The sequence below is a fragment of the Pelobates fuscus genome, chromosome 2 (assembly GCF_036172605.1).
Source record: "Pelobates fuscus isolate aPelFus1 chromosome 2, aPelFus1.pri, whole genome shotgun sequence".
Taxonomy (NCBI): domain Eukaryota; kingdom Metazoa; phylum Chordata; class Amphibia; order Anura; family Pelobatidae; genus Pelobates; species Pelobates fuscus.
The window spans coordinates 249,796,073-249,813,131 of NC_086318.1; the positions used below are offsets into that span (position 1 = coordinate 249,796,073).

The 17,059-nt window shown below is 46.5% G+C and overlaps 1 protein-coding gene across 1 annotated transcript in view; it reads right to left on the reverse strand.

Moving 5' to 3' along the window:
* The window catches only part of LATS1 (large tumor suppressor kinase 1), a 39,066-nt gene extending 23,311 nt beyond the window's left edge, over positions 1-15,755 (reverse strand). The window contains exons 1-3 of the mRNA XM_063443333.1: positions 15,689-15,755; positions 5,726-6,196; positions 2,054-2,204 (exon numbers count right to left, since the gene is read on the reverse strand). Coding sequence (XP_063299403.1) covers positions 2,054-2,204; positions 5,726-6,049 — 475 coding nt within the window. The 5' untranslated portion in view covers positions 6,050-6,196; positions 15,689-15,755. The remainder of the gene's footprint in view (positions 1-2,053; positions 2,205-5,725; positions 6,197-15,688) is intronic.
* Between the last annotated feature and the right edge of the window lie 1,304 nt (positions 15,756-17,059).

A 17,059-nucleotide genomic window follows, 5' to 3' on the forward strand; every position in this document is an offset into this window, starting at 1 on the left:
GAGCCTTTGAGCGCTTCTGGGCACGGTTCTGGGCCAAGCTGGCAGCACGGACGCAGAAACATATGGGGATAGAAGCCTCCCGACAGTCCACCGCAACACCTGCACAGAGTCACAGGCCTGCTCTAAAACGCACACAGAGGTCTGCACCAAAGCCTGCACAATTCTCCACACAGCGGCCTGCACCCACGCCCGCACAGCGGCCTGCACCCACGCCCGCACAGCGGCCTGCACCCACGCCCGCACAGCGGCCTGCACCCACGCCCGCACAGCGGCCTGCACCCACGCCCGCACAGCGGCCTGCACCCACGCCCGCACAGCGGCCTGCACCCACGCCCGCACAGCGGCCTGCACCCACGCCCGCACAGCGGCCTGCACCCACGCCCGCACAGCGGCCTGCACCCACGCCCGCACAGCGGCCTGCACCCAAGCCCGCACAGCGGCCTGCACCCAAGCCCGCACAGCGGCCTGCACCCAAGCCCGCACAGCGGCCTGCACATAAACCCGCACAGCGGCCTGCACCCAAGCCCGCACAGGGGCCTGCACCCAAGCCCGCACAGCGGCCTGCACCCAAGCCCGCACAGCGGCCTGCACCCAAGCCTGCACAGCAGCCTACACAGCGGCCTGCACTCAAGCCAGCACAGCGACCTGCACTCAAGCCGGCACCTGAGACTGCACAGAGGACTGTACTCAAGTCTGCTCATTTTACTCACCCTAGTCCACACGAATTGAAGGACGCCCTAATTCACCCTGGAGCGGCGGCTGCTCCCCACGACCAGCCAGAGGGACACAGCCACTTTCCAACAGCGGGAATAGGCTGAAGAGGTGACTCAACATGATCTCTCCTATGGGTCCTTACACAAAGGTCGCAGCAGTGAGACCTCACATGTACTATGGTTTGCCTTGTGTATGCCATTTGATCACTTTCATCTGCCTTGTGCCTAATATAATATATTATGATATGTTTAGTCAGTCAACTGTTATGACTCTCAATTGACTAATGAGTCACATGTGTAAAGCACTAGTTTATTCTTATACTTCTCACTCACATAGTCAGTCAGTACCACCTATATTTTACTAACTGCAGTGCTACCGTTATCACTGACTATTACCTTGTTCGAGCCTGAGGTCTCTACTACAAACAAGGTGCTTGTCGTTTATTTTTATTTTTTTTCCTTGTTTTACATGCGCATACATTTACACAAATAGCCTGCTCTACACCCTAGGCGCAATTTGCAATTCTCTATGTATGTCTAGCTTAATATAAACGCTGTTTAGTAGCCTAAGAGTTTCATATAATATACAGCGATGACACTCACTATAATCACTAATCCTAAGTTACCATTACCAAACAATCAATCAAGTAACCCACTACGTCTAACCAGCATGTGCCTAGCCTGTCTTGTTAGCCAAAAGTTGTGTGCTTTAGGACAAGACAAGCGAATTGTACATTACTGTTTTCTCATAAACATACAAGCCTGTTGATCTCACCACGAGGCCTCAAGCTAGTCGCACTAAGTTTACGCCATATTGTTAATAGCTTATTTGCTGTATTGTTACCTTTTTCACTTAAAAAAAAAAATGTTATGCATTTCCAACTTGCCACAATACTGCTATCATATGTCTATGAAAATTGAGCCTGTCAATGCTGTTGTGGTGACACAGGCACTGTTGTAACTACCTGCATACCAAAAATAAAGAATTAAAAAAAAAAAAAAAAAAAAAAAAAAGAAGTGTGGGTGCACTTAATATGAAAGACATAAATTATGGTTAAACAGACATATAGTGCAAATTCCACGTTTTGTTTAAGGTTTTTGATCAGAATGTGTACAATTTCCTCCGTCCTTAAGGGGTTAAAAGTACATTCACGAGCGCCTTCCATTTCGGCCAGAAATACTACTTAATTTTCAAGCGGATCAAAAAAAAAAAAGCTAACTTATTTTACAAAATCTCCACTTACATGTAAAATATCCCGAGGCAAATGCACAAAAAAAATGTAAATTAATAAATCACAAAATTATCATTATGAAATTGTAACAAAACTCCAGCAGCTTACCTGTGGGCTTCATTACAAGATTGTGTGTTCTAGCAGCTGCAGCAATGAGTGGCTCTCGGTATGGCTCCTGATAGTTCATCCTGCTGATGTACTCAATTGCAGCTTCTATGCTGCGGCTATTTGTTTGTTGAAGGGCTTTAACAACCATGTCCTATTTTAGGAAAATGTAATTTGTTAACACTATCCATAATAGATTATGAAGAAATGTGTGCGCTTACAAATCTTATATATTCCAAAATGTTTTCTGCTACTAGGCAACTGAATATTCTCCCTTTGCTGTCTTTAAGAATGGCACAGAAACTCCAGATTAATGTAAATACAACTTGATATCCATTAAATAAGAAGATAATACAGTGGTGCTAAATATACTTAACACAATTTTTCTAAAAAGTTTAAAGGGACACTGTAGGCACCCAGACCACTTCAGCTAATTGAAGTAGTCTGGGTGCTTTGACCCTTTTGCACTTAGTGCTGCAATGTAAAACATTGCAGTTCCAGAGAACTGCAATGTTTACATTGCAGCTCTAAGTTTGCCCCAGTGGCTGTCTACCAGACAGCCACTGGGGGCGCTTCCGGAATCGTAATTGACTTTTTGTCCATTATCTGACGCTGGAGGTCCTCATGTACCTCCAGCGTCAGATTTTCCCCATAGAAAAGCATTGAATAATGCTTTAATATAGGGAGGTCTAATGCGTCTGACGTCGGCAGGGGAGGAGCGTAGGCGAAACCTGACCCAGCGCAGAGGGACATCGGCGCTGGATTCAGGTAAGTGGCTGAAGGGGTTTTAGCAATTCAGCAACTCGGGAGGGGTGGCGTGAGAGAGGGGGGAACCTATTAACCCTATAGTGCCAGGAAATGGGCTTTCCTTTTAAATCTGCAAATAATCATACTAATAGCATAATACTGCAGATGATCTGATGAGAAAAAAAAAAACACTTTTGTGTATACACAAGTGTATGCCTGGGTGTCAATGGCTCTACTTATCAGTCAGACGAAGCCCATAAGGCTAGCAAACCGCATCACTACACATCAGTGGGAAGCGGAGCTGATCAGAACGCGAAAGCGTTGAGTAAGCTGCTTTTATTTTGTGTATCAGAAATAAATATATTTAATACTGCACCATGTTAAAGATTAAAACTAAAGAGAGTGTAGGGCAGTTAATCCTTGATAATGTGGGACATATCCCTCTCAAATGGAGCCATGGTTGACAGGGCTCTGGTAAATGTGAGTTGGACCCCGAGATACACATTTTAATTTTTTTTAGATAAGATGGTCAGCACATGTTGTTTGTATGACTTTTTGCAGATTTAAACTTTGGAGAAAAATTGTGTTAAGCACTTTTTACTTTTGTTATTTATTGGATTGTGTGTGTCACTTTTGTCTGAGGGCTGCTGGAACAGTACACATTTATTAGGTTCGGAGTTTATATTGTTTTGGGCATATGTAAATATTACAAGTTTTTAGAATGGAAAGTTGTATTTCTCTTTAAGAGATTTTGAAAACTGACAATTTGCTAGAAATGGAACATATTGATTCTCATACAATGTTTCTTTGATAAACCTTTTACCCATGGTCAGTGAATATGGGGTTTAGACTTTAAGATGCCATCTTGTCCTAGGTTAGTGTGACACCAAGTCAGGGAATTTTCCATGTCACGCCCAACCTTAAGTTTTAGTCTAAGCATAGATAAGATGTCTAGGTCATGACACTAGACTGATAAAAGTCGTGGCCTCATATCTTAGTTAAGGAAGGTCCTAACATGACCTAATTAAAAATCTAATGCATACATGTGTCTACTTATCAATATAAGAAAGACAGAGGAGAGAATTTTGGATGCTAAAAGCTGCTCCATTTTATCATGACTGAGAGGTTGACTTGATGAAGAGGATATGTAATTCTATTTTATGGATATTGCAAACACATACTTTAATTTTATAAACTCTGCTATAAATTATTCTAATGGATTATTAAGTTTTTATATGTCTGTTTAATAAAATATTTTAAAAGACAAAACGTTATTGCTTCAAAGACAATCCCTATGTTAATTGTATTCTCAATTATTTATATATTTTAAAAATCGACAAACTCTTATTACCTATATAATTTTATAGCTATGATATCTGTACGGTTAGCCCTGCTAAATTCTATGCTTTAAGATGTTATAGTGGTAAAGAGGGGAACCAGATGCGGTTACAATATCAACATTTGCACATATAAATGTCTTAGGTTTTTGTCTTAAGTGGCACAGGGCAAATTTATTTATATTTTGAGAGCTTATGAACACATGCACATTTTTTGGCGTTGATCTAAGCACTTGTTCCACTTTTTGATTTATATTTCACATAACATAATAAACATAGTTTGTGTGGTTGTGAGCAAATCTTTAAAGAGACATTATAGTTGCCAAAACAACTAGCAGTTTGGATGTAGAGACCATGTACCTGAAGTCTTTCTGTTGAATTCTCTGCCATTTAAGAGTTACATAACTTTTGTTTCTGTAGCCCTAACTTAACCTACCCAGGCTGTGACTGACAACATGCATGAAGAAACAAAAAAAAATGTTTTCATTTTCAATCAGACACTAACTTTCTTCAGTAGTTTTTACCTCCTGCTCTGTAAATTGAACTTTAAGTCACACACGGGGGGCTCCTGCAGGGTTTACAAAACTATTAACAGAGGAGGAAATAAATTCTAGATTAAACAGACTGTGCAATAAAGGACGTTTAAACATATGATGTCTCTTTACAGGAAATGTTCCAAAAGGCTGTTCAAGCCACATGCAGGGAGGTATGACTAAGGCTGTATAAACAAAGTGATTTAACTGCTAAATGGCAGAAAATTGAGCAGTGAGACACCAAAACTGCTTCATAAAGTTAAAGTTGTTGTGGTGCCTATAGTGTCCCTTTAACTTGCTATGCAGAGCGTTTAGGCACCTCTCTAGTGATCTTCTGAGTGATCAGACACTAGAGGTGTTCTTAGGCAGCAATGCAAACACTGCTGTTTACATTAAAAAGCCTGGAGGGACCATAGTAGAGACACTAGAACCACCACATTAAGCTGTAGTGGTTCAGGTTACTAGTGTCCCTTTAACCCCTTAAGGACACATGACATGTGTGACATGTCATGATTCCATTTTATTCCAGAAGTTTGGTCCTTAAGGGGTTAAAGGAACACTCCAGGTACCAAAAGCAACTTCATCTAAACAAAGTTGTTATGATGCCAGGAGGCCCCTGGAGGAACTCTTACGTCAAGGGGTTAAATTATTCTCAAACAGTTTAACCCCAAAGTTGCCTCCAGCGGCGATGTCCACTCTCCTAAGGTGGCATGCAACTTCTGAACTTTCAGATTCAGGAAGCGCAGGGTGAAGCTGGGCAAGGGCACGACTGATTAGCTGTGAGCGGTCAGCTGACGCTTTCAGCCAATCAGTGACTCCCCATGCACAAAACTGGCTTAGAAAAAGGTACATTTCTTTCCAAGCCAGTTTAGTGAACGACAACAGTTTAACCCCATGAGGCAAGTGTGCCTCCAGGCACCATAACAACTTAATTTAGATTAAGTTGTTTTGGTGTCTGGAGTATTCCATTAATTAAAAAGTTTTAGTGAACTAGTGGAAATATGGTAAATTCAAAAAGCTTTTGGCATAGGACTAGCTTTCATATGCATGTATATTACCTCATTAAATCCAGCAGCTTGCAAGTCATAAAGCATTTGTCTGTTGACTTCTGTACCACTTCTGGTAGAAGACCCAGTTGCATTTGCAAATGGTTGCAGTGAGTTGCGGATCTCAGCCAGAGCTTTATGGTAGGTGCCAAACTTGGGAGGATTGCGACCCTGCCTGGGATCCTCCATTTTGGAAACATCAGATGGTTTTGGCAAGTGACGGAGGCTTTCCCGTATTTCTAGCAACATTTGCCTGCTGTTGCCTGGGTAGTTGCTGGCCGGGAAGGTTTTGGGCCTCATTTGCCTGTGTCCTTCTGGCTTGTCCCCTCTCTTCATGAAAACACATGTATCTGTATTACCTCTCCCAGAAATTGTGTCAAAATGGCAATAGGACTTTGTAGTGTAGCTTTAAGGTGCTTGAAAGAAGATTAGTATTGCTCCCAGATTTGTGGTGGCTTTCAAAAAACTTAGGGATAAAGTAATCTGCAAATTGGGAAAAATAAATCAATCAATATTCATATGCAGTATGTTATCAGCAGTAGATAAATGGAGACTACAAGCAGAAGGAAACATGCTAAGTTTTAAACTGTTCATGATATTTGAAAGGGGTTGAAATGAAGCAAGGATAAGGATCTTTTGAGAATAAGGGATGAATTATTGCTATAATAGCAAGGTTAACAAGACTGGAAATCCTGTATATCAGTTAGCACAAAACTGTGAATTCATAACATAGCAAGGTGTCAAATACTTACCTTGGTCGTGGCAAACCGCTGCCCGACTCCTTCTATCCTGGTCCCCAGCGAGTACGGCGTTCCTAGAGACGCCGGCCGCTGTGGTTCCGGTTTTAATAGGAGACTTACACCCGCCCACCAAGACGACACATGTTTTGGGGTCAGAGGTCAGAAACAGCCAATTACAGCCTAAGGAGGGTAATTTAAACACAAATTACCTTTTAGTCAGTGCCCTGTCGTGGTTTCCACTAGCTGGTTATCTGAGAGTATGTTCCTGATTGCGTTTTTCTGGTATTTGACTTTGGCTTAGTTTTGACTTCCCTGATTTCTGGTATCCTTGACTTCTGGCTTTCCTCATCGTTGTGTCTCTTTCTGTTTCCCTGACCTCGGCAAGTATTTTGACTATTCTCAGGTACGTTAAATCTGGCCATTCTAAGTTCCAGTTAGACGTCATGCTTAGATACTATTCTGTGTTCTGGATCAACTATAATCCTGACACAAGGACCCTAAAGAAGCTACACTCTGCCTGTCTTATGACAAGAAAAATGCAATAAGGACGTTTTGATTTTGTAAATTAGGCATGAGCGGACACACAGATATATATACTCCTCACACTCACTGCATGAGTCACAGTGTAACTGCTGGTATTCTTGGTCTGCACTCAATAAGAATTCTGACAGCGAGGAAGTGGTGACTTAGGTCTGCACCCTCTGCCACTGAATCACCAGGGATCCAAAATACACATACAGAAAAATGTCCCTTAACCCCTTATGGTTAAAGGCTATATTGAGATGCGACGAAGAACTTTTGGAACGTTTGCTAGATTAATTCTAGATTTTCCTAACACCCAGGTGTCCCTTAGGCCCCTCCCCTCCTATCCCCTAAAAAAAACAATATTAAAAAATTAGAAGGCTTGGAAGTACAGTTTCAAGACACACCTCCATGTCCTCTGTGTATGAGTCGGCAGGCTCCATCCGATTCCCCTCACTGGAAGTGACGAGGGTAAGGGATTTTCACGGGTAGGGAAATTTGATAGAACACCGGGAATCTTACTTCTCAGTTCTCATATCGTAACATACCATGACGTTGCATGCCCAGGCGCAGTGCTGTCACGGTCAGTGAGTGGGAAGATGAAGTGCTAAACACCTAAATCTGCAATATACATATAGACCTAATTAGTGCTGACCTTTTAATGCATAGGCTGTTAGTAGATCTCCCCTTAATTCCTGAGCAGCGGTAAACATGCTAAAGGGAGAAAGGTTACTGTCTAGATGATCAGCAGCGCTAATAATCACAGGTAGGACAGATAAAGTACGCTCTATGGAGGAGTGCAGGGAGATGACGGAAGCCCCGCTAGACCACAGGGAAAGCTGAACCAAGGTAGGGAGGCTGGGTGGTCACATAAATGTGTGATTATTGCAGTGACAGTGAATGTGTGTATGTCAGTGAGTGAGTGTGTGTGTCAGGAAGTGTGTGCGTGTGTGCAGGTCAGTGAATGTGCGTGTCTGAGTGAGTGTGTGCGTCAGTGAGTCTGTGTGTTTAAATGACTGGTCCCCCTCCAATCACACGGGAAAGGGGTTTTTACTTACCTTTTTCTCCCACGCTGTACTGATCTCGCCGCAGCTGGCCCTGCCTCCATGACTGCTATCATCAATCTTGATGTTCTCAGCCAATCCAATGCTTTCCCATAGGAAATCATTGGTAGGCTATTGCGCATGTGTAGCAAAGCACCATGCTGCGTGAATAAGCATCTCCTCATAGAGATGCATTTATGCAGGGCGTGGAGACGCTATACGCAAGTACTGTGCAGCACTGACCCAGGATGCACTCTAGAGGCCGTCTGTGTGACTGTCACTAGAAGTGTTGCAAGGCAGCAATGTAAATACTGCCTTTTCTCTGAAAAGGCAGGGTTTTCATTGAAAAGTGTGCAGGGACAGATTATAGACACGAGAACAACTACATTAACCCCTTAAGGACATATGACATGTCTGACACGTCATGATTCCCTTTTATTCCAGAAGTTTGGTCCTTAAGGGGTTAAGCTGTAGTGGTTATGGTGACTATAGTGTCCCTTTAAGAATTGTATTTTTGACATTGAAAAACCTGGCTCCTAACCTTTTTTTGCTGGCTCCTAGATTCCAAGCAAATTTGTCAAACATACTCTAAGATATTTGGTACACTTGTTTCAGCTAAAACACCAGTGAGACCTGTAAATGTATACACATTCTGGGTGTATGTGAAATTTTCAATCAGGGATAAATCTCTCAAAGATGCAATTACAATTATTTATATAGGGCCAACATATTCTACGACGCTGTACAATAAATATCAACACAAACAATCCTAACAAAACATGTTTTGACATACAGGAACGATAGGTGCAAAAAGACCTACCCAAATACAATTATCTAAAAGCTTGGGTTTTTCCTTGGACAAAGTGAATTCCTTGACAGTTTAGGTGGCTTGCCCCCCCTTAAGAATGGGTTAAAACTCTGCACAGGTCTGCCCGTGCGGCCCAGCCGCAGTAATTCACCTCTTTCATATTAAATGCACCCACCCTTATTATATATCATTTTATTCAGGGGAAACAGGGCTTTCATGTAATACCAAATATTTAGCTATGAAACATAATTTAATATGAACAAAAATTGGAGAAAATAAGAAATGTTATTTTTTTTAGTTCTACATGACATTTTAACTGTCAATGTCATAATACTGTTTCCTTTTACTGCAATAAAATACACATTTGTATTCAGCAAAGTCTCACGTGTAAAACAGTACCCCCTATGTACAGGTTTTATGGTGTTTTCGGAAGTTACAGGGTCAAATATAGCACGTTACATTTGAAATTGAAACTCGCCAGATTGGTTGCGTTGCCTTTGGGACTGTATAGTAGCCCAGGAATTAAATTTACACCCATAATGGCATACCATTTGCAATAGTAGACAACCCAAGGTATTGCAAATGGGGTATGTCCAGTCTTTTTTAGTAGCCATTTGGTCACAAACACTGGCCAAAGTTAGCGTTAGTATTTGTTTGTGTGTGAAAAATGCAAAAAAACGCCAATTTTGGACAGTGTTTGTGAGCCACTTAGAATAGGGCGTAATAGTATGCCCTCCGGTTTTAAGGGGTTAAATGGCCACCATATATGTGGACAGTTCTTTTTATGATTTCTTTGTTTCCATTCTGAAATGAGCTGCATCCACTAGTGTGCTAATTCAGCTTTTCTTAATAGGCTCTTGGCTTACGCAGCCCAAAATACCACACCATAGTCCAACATATTTCATGTCCAGAGGCAGAGGCGGCTCTCTAATTAGGCGGCCGCCTAAGGACTCGCACTCGCCTAAACCGCCTGAGGGCACACTGACCGAGGACCTGACACCAGGAGGGGGCCCGGCGGCTTGCCCGGTATGCCGCCGGGTGCGAGGCCCCTCCTGGCTGCCCGGCCAGCCACCGCAGACACAGGTCTGCAGCTCCGCAGTGAGCAGAACTGCAGACCATGTGTCTCACGAAAACAGGCCAATCAGAGCATTGCCGCGGGTTACCACGGCAACGCTCTGATGGTCTCGCAAGATTACATGGTCTGCGGAGCTGCAGACCAGAAGCAATGGCCGCCGGACCACCAGGGAGCCCACAGGACCACCAGGGAGTAAAGGTAGGCTTTCTCTCACCCCCTCAGCCTCACTACCCCCCACACCACCCGCAATCAGCCTCAGCTTAACCCCCCCACCACCCTCAGCCTCACTACCCCCCAACCACCCTCAGCCTCACTACCCCCCAACCACCCTCAGCCTCACTACCCCCCAACCACCCTCAGCTTCACCACCCCACCACCCTAAGGCCCTACTACCCCCCACACTACAATCAGCATCACCACCCCCACTACCATCACACCACCCTCAGCCTCACCACCCCCCCACCACCCTCAGCCTCACCACCCCCACCACCCCCCACACCACCCTCAGCCTCACCACCCCCCACACCACCCTCAGCCTCACCACCCCCCACAGCCTCACCACCACCCACACCACCCTCAGCCTCACCACCCCCCACCACCCTCAGCCTCACCACCCCCCACACCACCCTCAGCCTCACCACCCCCCTCAGTCTCACCACCCCCACACAACCCTCAGCCTCACCACCCTCAGCCTCACTACCCCACCACCACCCTCACTACCCCCCACCACACCACCCTCAGCCTCACTACCCCCACCACACCACCCTCACGCCCCACCACACCACCCTCAGCCTCACGCCCCACCACACCACCCTCAGCCACACCACACCCCACCACCCTCAGCCTCACCCCCCCCACACCACCCTCAGCCTCACCCCCCCACACCACCCTCAGCCTCACCCCCCCCCCACACCACCCTCAGCCTCACCCCCCCACACCACCCTCAGCCTCACCCCCCCCCCACACCACCCTCAGCCTCACCCCCCCCACACCACCCTCAGCCTCACCCCCCCCCACACCACCCTCAGCCTCACCCCCCCCACACCACCCTCAGCCTCACCCCCCCCCACACCACCCTCAGCCTCACCCCCCACACACCACCCTCAGCCTCACCCCCCCCACACCACCCTCAGCCTCACCCCCCCCCACACCACCCTCAGCCTCACCCCCCCCACACCACCCTCAGCCTCACCCCCCCCCACACCACCCTCAGCCTCACCCCCCCACACCACCCTCAGCCTCACCCCCCCACACCACCCTCAGCCTCACCACCCCCCTCAGTCTCACCACCCCCACACAACCCTCAGCCTCACCACCCTCAGCCTCACTACCCCACCACCACCCTCACTACCCCCCACCACACCACCCTCAGCCTCACTACCCCCACCACACCACCCTCACGCCCCACCACACCACCCTCAGCCTCACGCCCCACCACACCACCCTCAGCCTCACCACCCCCCACACCACACCCCACCAGCCTCAGCCACACCACACCCCACCACCCTCAGCCTCACCCCCCCCACACCACCCTCAGCCTCACCCCCCCACACCACCCTCAGCCTCACCCCCCCCACACCACCCTCAGCCTCACCCCCCCCACACCACCCTCAGCCTCACCCCCCCCACACCACCCTCAGCCTCACCCCCCCCCCACACCACCCTCAGCCTCACCCCCCCACACACCACCCTCAGCCTCACCCCCCCCACACCACCCTCAGCCTCACCCCCCCCCACACCACCCTCAGCCTCACCCCCCCACACCACCCTCAGCCTCACCCCCCCCCACACCACCCTCAGCCTCACCCCCCCCCACACCACCCTCAGCCTCACCCCCCCCCCCACACCACCCTCAGCCTCACCCCCCCACACCACCCTCAGCCTCACCCCCCCACACCACCCTCAGCCTCACCACCCCCACTACCCTCAGCCTCACTACCCCCACACCACCCTCAGCCTCACCACCCCCACACCACCCTCAGCCTCACCACCCCGCACCACCCTCAGCCTCACCACCCCCAGCCTCACCCCCCCCACCCCCAGCCTCACCACCCCCCTACCACCCTCAGCCTCACTACCCCCACACCACCCTCAGCCTCACTACCCCCACACCACCCTCAGCCTCACCACCCCCCACGCCACCCTCAGCCTCACCACCCCCCACGCCACCCTCAGCCTCACCACCCCCACACCACCCTCAGCCTCACCACCCCCCACCACCCTCAGCCTCACCACCCCCCAGCCACCCCCGCACCACCCTCAGCCTCACCACCCCCGCACCACCCTCAGCCTCACCACCCCCTACCACCCTCAGCCTCACCACCCCCCTACCACCCTCATCTTCACCACCCACCTACCACCCTCAGCCTCACCACCCCCCTACCACCCTCAGCCTCACCACCCCCCTACCACCCTCAGCCTCACCCCCCTCAGCCTCACCATACCCCCACCATCCCCCCCACCACCCTCAGCCTCACCATCCCCCCCACCACCCTCAGCCTCACCATCCCCCCCACCACCCTCAGCCTCACCATCCCCCCCACCATCCCCCCCACCACCCTCAGCCTCACCATCCCCCCACCACCCTCAGCCTCACCATCCCCCCCACCACCCTCAGCCTCACCATCCCCCCCACCACCCTCAGCCTCACCATCCCCCCCACCACCCTCAGCCTCACCATCCCCCCCACCACCCTCAGCCTCACCATCCCCCCCACCACCCTCAGCCTCACCATCCCCCCCACCACCCTCAGCCTCACCATCCCCCCCACCACCCTCAGCCTCACCATCCCCCCCACCACCCTCAGCCTCACCATCCCCCCCACCACCCTCAGCCTCACCATCCCCCCCACCACCCTCAGCCTCACCATCCCCCCCACCACCCTCAGCCTCACCATCCCCCCCACCACCCTCAGCCTCACCATCAACCCCCCCTCACCATCACCCGCCTCTCCTTCTCACCATATCACACCCCCCCCCCCCACCCCCTACACACAACACACTTCAAGCAGCTATGGCATACACATAGGGTCTCATACAAAAACGCAAACATGCTCACAGAGACATACATTCACACACAAGGATACTCTGTCAGACACACTCTCAGGCACATACACAGGTAAACTATGCATCAATGTGTATATGTGACACTTTTTTGTTAGTGGGGCCTCATGTTTGAGTTTCGCCTAAGGCCTCAAAGTCTAGAGCCGCCTCTGTCCAGAGGTGTAGAATTTGGGATATATGCATGTTTTCTTAACTTCTGAAATGTATGTGCGTATCAATAAAACTGTTAATAGCTCCCAACTGATTCCTCTTCTGCAACTGTCACTAGTCTAATACTATCCTTACCTTTTTGTGTCATTTTACCCCACTCCCTCTAGCATGTAAGCTCATTGAGCAGGGTCCTCAACCCCTCTGTTCCTGTGTGTCCGACTTGTCTGGTTACAACTACATGTCTGTTCGTCCACCCACTCTAAAGCGCTGCAGAATTTGACGGCGCTCTATAAATATAATAATAATAATAATGTGCCATCTATGCATGTGTATGTATAATTTTGTTTTTGGTGAATCCTCTATTTTGTTTAAGTTATATCACATTACTATGTGCAGATAGATCTTGTAACTTTCCTTCCATCTCTTTTACAAGCAATATTCAGAGAGCAAGCCATGGTGCACTGGTGTATGGTATTCAGTGTACTGCAAACACTCTGAGATCAGGACTGTAATAAGCTTGCTACAGCAATTAAGTTATAACACTTAACTCTAAAATTGGGATTCGCACAATTCTACCAGACTTTAACACCTGTAAATGTGTTTATTCTCCCTCAACGTATTTTTTTAATCACAAATTTACAATCCATTTCTGGGTGTATTCTACTTTCCCTATATTGGTCTTCTTACCTTTGACATTAGGGGCCTCTTTGTGGGTTTAAATTTTATTTGCCTACATTTATTAACGGGGTTTTCAACATATGTTGAAAGTATTTCTACAATGGCTAGTTGTGAGGCTGTTTAATTAGTGGTTAATTATTCTTATCAGCCTGCATGTTACTCATGGATAGGGATTTATATCTGTTTTTTTCCTCCTATTTTCTGTTTGGTTTTGGTATGTATTGGGCTATATTAATCACTATAATGATGGCAAATATATATTTTATATATAAAAAGATATATATATATATATATATATATATATATATATATATTATATATATATATATATAAAAAAGTTCAGACTCTGGCACTCAACCCCCAAAAATATAAATTAAACAATATTACCCGGGTGCTTTCAAGCAGATCATACAAACAAAGTCAAACAGGAGCACTATTTTGGTTTTTCCAAAGTGTATTTCAAAAAGTGTTCACCACCTTTACATCAACGTTTCAACCCTTCAGGGTCTTTATCACTTGAAATGAATTGCAAAACTCAGGCTAAAATAATTCAGCTATAATTCTCTAATGTTGCCACCTTATTACCTTTTACTACATGGTTGGGTTTATGAAAATAAAAACCTCGGGGCTGTTTAAAGGACCACTATAGTGTCAGGAAAACAAACTCGTTTTCCTAATACTTTATAATCCTTAGGGCCCCCCCACGGCCGCCCTCCCTTGGGGCTGAAGGGATTAAAACCCCATCAGCCACTTACCTTCATCTAGCGCCATGCTCCCTCGGCGCTGGTGACCTCTCCTCCCCATCCGACGTCAGCTCCCGAGTGGAGCCGAATGCACATGCGCGGCCAGAGCTGCGCGCGCAACAAAAACGCCCATAGGAAAGAATTTCTCAATGCGATTTTCGCATTGAGCGTCACAGAAGCGCCTCGAGTGGCTATCAGGAAGACAACCACTAGAGTCTGGATTAACCCTGCAATGTAAACATAGCAGTTTCTCTATGTTTACAGCTGCAGGGTTAAAACCTGGAGGATCTGGCACCCAAACCACTTCATTGAGCTGAAGTGGTCTGTCTCACCATAGTGTCAAAGGTAGTGAATTCAAATGTTTGCACAAAAACATCCAGACTAAAAACTGAAATTTTCAAAATTCAGTTACTTTGGCCTATAACCCACCAGATTACTACACACCGCAGGACTCATCATAATAGGGTGACCAAAACGAATCCAAATGAAAATCTCTCAGTTTAACAACGTTAACCTCCCAACTCAAGCTCCACCTATATTTGAACAACTCGTTTATTAAAATACCGCCGGGAGCAGCAATAACTGGGTAGCAGCTTTATGTCTCTCTTGATTAGAGCTCTGTGCCTTAGCAAGTAACCACTAGCACAGCGGCTCCGTTAAGTTTTTTTTATATATATATATATTTGTCCTTTCTGGTGATTTGTTTTACAAAACTTTACACGTTCAGAAATATTTAATAGCAAAAATAATAACGATTCAAAAATGTCCGTCTCAATTCCGGCCGATAAAAATGGGGGTGTCATGAAAGGGTCAGGTACATGAGCTTATATAACCGCCCGCCTATTCCAAATGACCAGAACCCGGGGGAAGAATACTAAGAAGAGGCTTACTAAACCATTTTTCTACGTGGCGATCCAGCTCCTTGCTAACTCTAACAGTACAGGCAGGAGTCCCATAAACGATAAGAACAACCCCCTCAGCACAGCTCTCCAATAAGAGCTCCTGGTCTAGTCACACCACCCTTTATTTCCTTCAGTGGACTAGGCCAACCGCCGTTTTCGGGGACGGTCTCACGCGCCACGCAAGCGCTGACAATCGGCACGCGCCTGCCTCACGTTAACCGTTAAATTCCTCTACTACTAACGGTCACTCACCACCAGGATCAGCAGATTCGGCTCAGTTCCGGGCAGCCATTTTGCGCCTCGATTCTGTGTCTGCTAGATCCCCGGATGTTGATTTTTTTTTTTTTTTTTTTTTTTCTTCGCGCAAGTTCCTCCCACTGTCATTTGCCGGTGTCTCAGAGCCCTGTCTGTGCGTTGGCAGCGACGTCATGACGTAGACTTTTTTTTTCTTTATTGCTTGTGGGTACTATGGTAGTGCAGAAAGATTAGCGGCAGCTAAATCTAATGTTGAATATTAAAACCATGATAAGTGTGAACACTAACAAGTTATGAATGGTGATTTCTCGGGCCATGTAGGAATGTTTCTTTTATGAGCCCAGTTTTGGGTATTTACAGTCCAAATTTTTATTGAAGTGATGGTATAGGACGATTCCAGGGACACCAAGCATCAGAAGCACTGACACACACTTTAGCTTACAAACTCGTTTGGGCAGGGCTATCTTTACCTACTGTTTCCGTGTGCCATACATGGTTGGTTAGGACTGAATGTTTGTATTGTTTACTATTGTATGTTGCTGCAGAATATAGCAATATATAAAAAAAATTCCAATTATTTGGGCTTTTTTTTTTTTTTCTTTTTTTTTTTTAAATTCTTTATTTTTGTTGTGCACGGAATAACAAAAAATGCTTGCAATGCCACGATAGCAGTTACAGGCGATTTTAAAAACAGGTATATGTTAACCGTTGCATGGCATTTGGAAAAAGGCACAATTTTTATGATGTGAAAACAAGCTTAATACACGCTAACTTTGTATGTCTGTTGTAGCGGTTCACGTTATGATCATCAGGCTTAAGACTTCAAACATACAGAGAGTATATACTAAGAATTAATAAATTGTTAAACATTGCTCAGCTAGCTAGAATGCCCTGTTTTAATGGCTTAACCTAAGTTTAATCAAGAGTGTCATACAGGGTTACAGGGGGATAGTTAAAGGCTCATCAAGCTTAAATAACTTTTGCTGCCTTAGGTCAGGGAGGTCTGCAGTGCTAAAAATCAAAAGTTTTAAAACACTTATATGTAAATCATTGCTAAGAAAATCATGTCGCTCAATGCTGGAGTGCTTAACATCTAAAAGGTGGGCCTGCACAGTACGTAAGCAAAAAGCAAGAGGTACGTAACCAAAAGGCATTGTGTAGGTAAAACACTAACGGCAGGCTATGTACTATGCATGTACGTGCGCTGTGTACTACCACTACATCGCGCTTAATAAAGTGATTAGTCTCAGGATTAGCAAAGGGCATTGCATTAGTTATAGTGCCACATCAACAGCTACCAGTTATAGGAGCTACATCTACAGAAAACAATATCTCAATTTTGGCATTATTATGCACGGTTGATCTAAT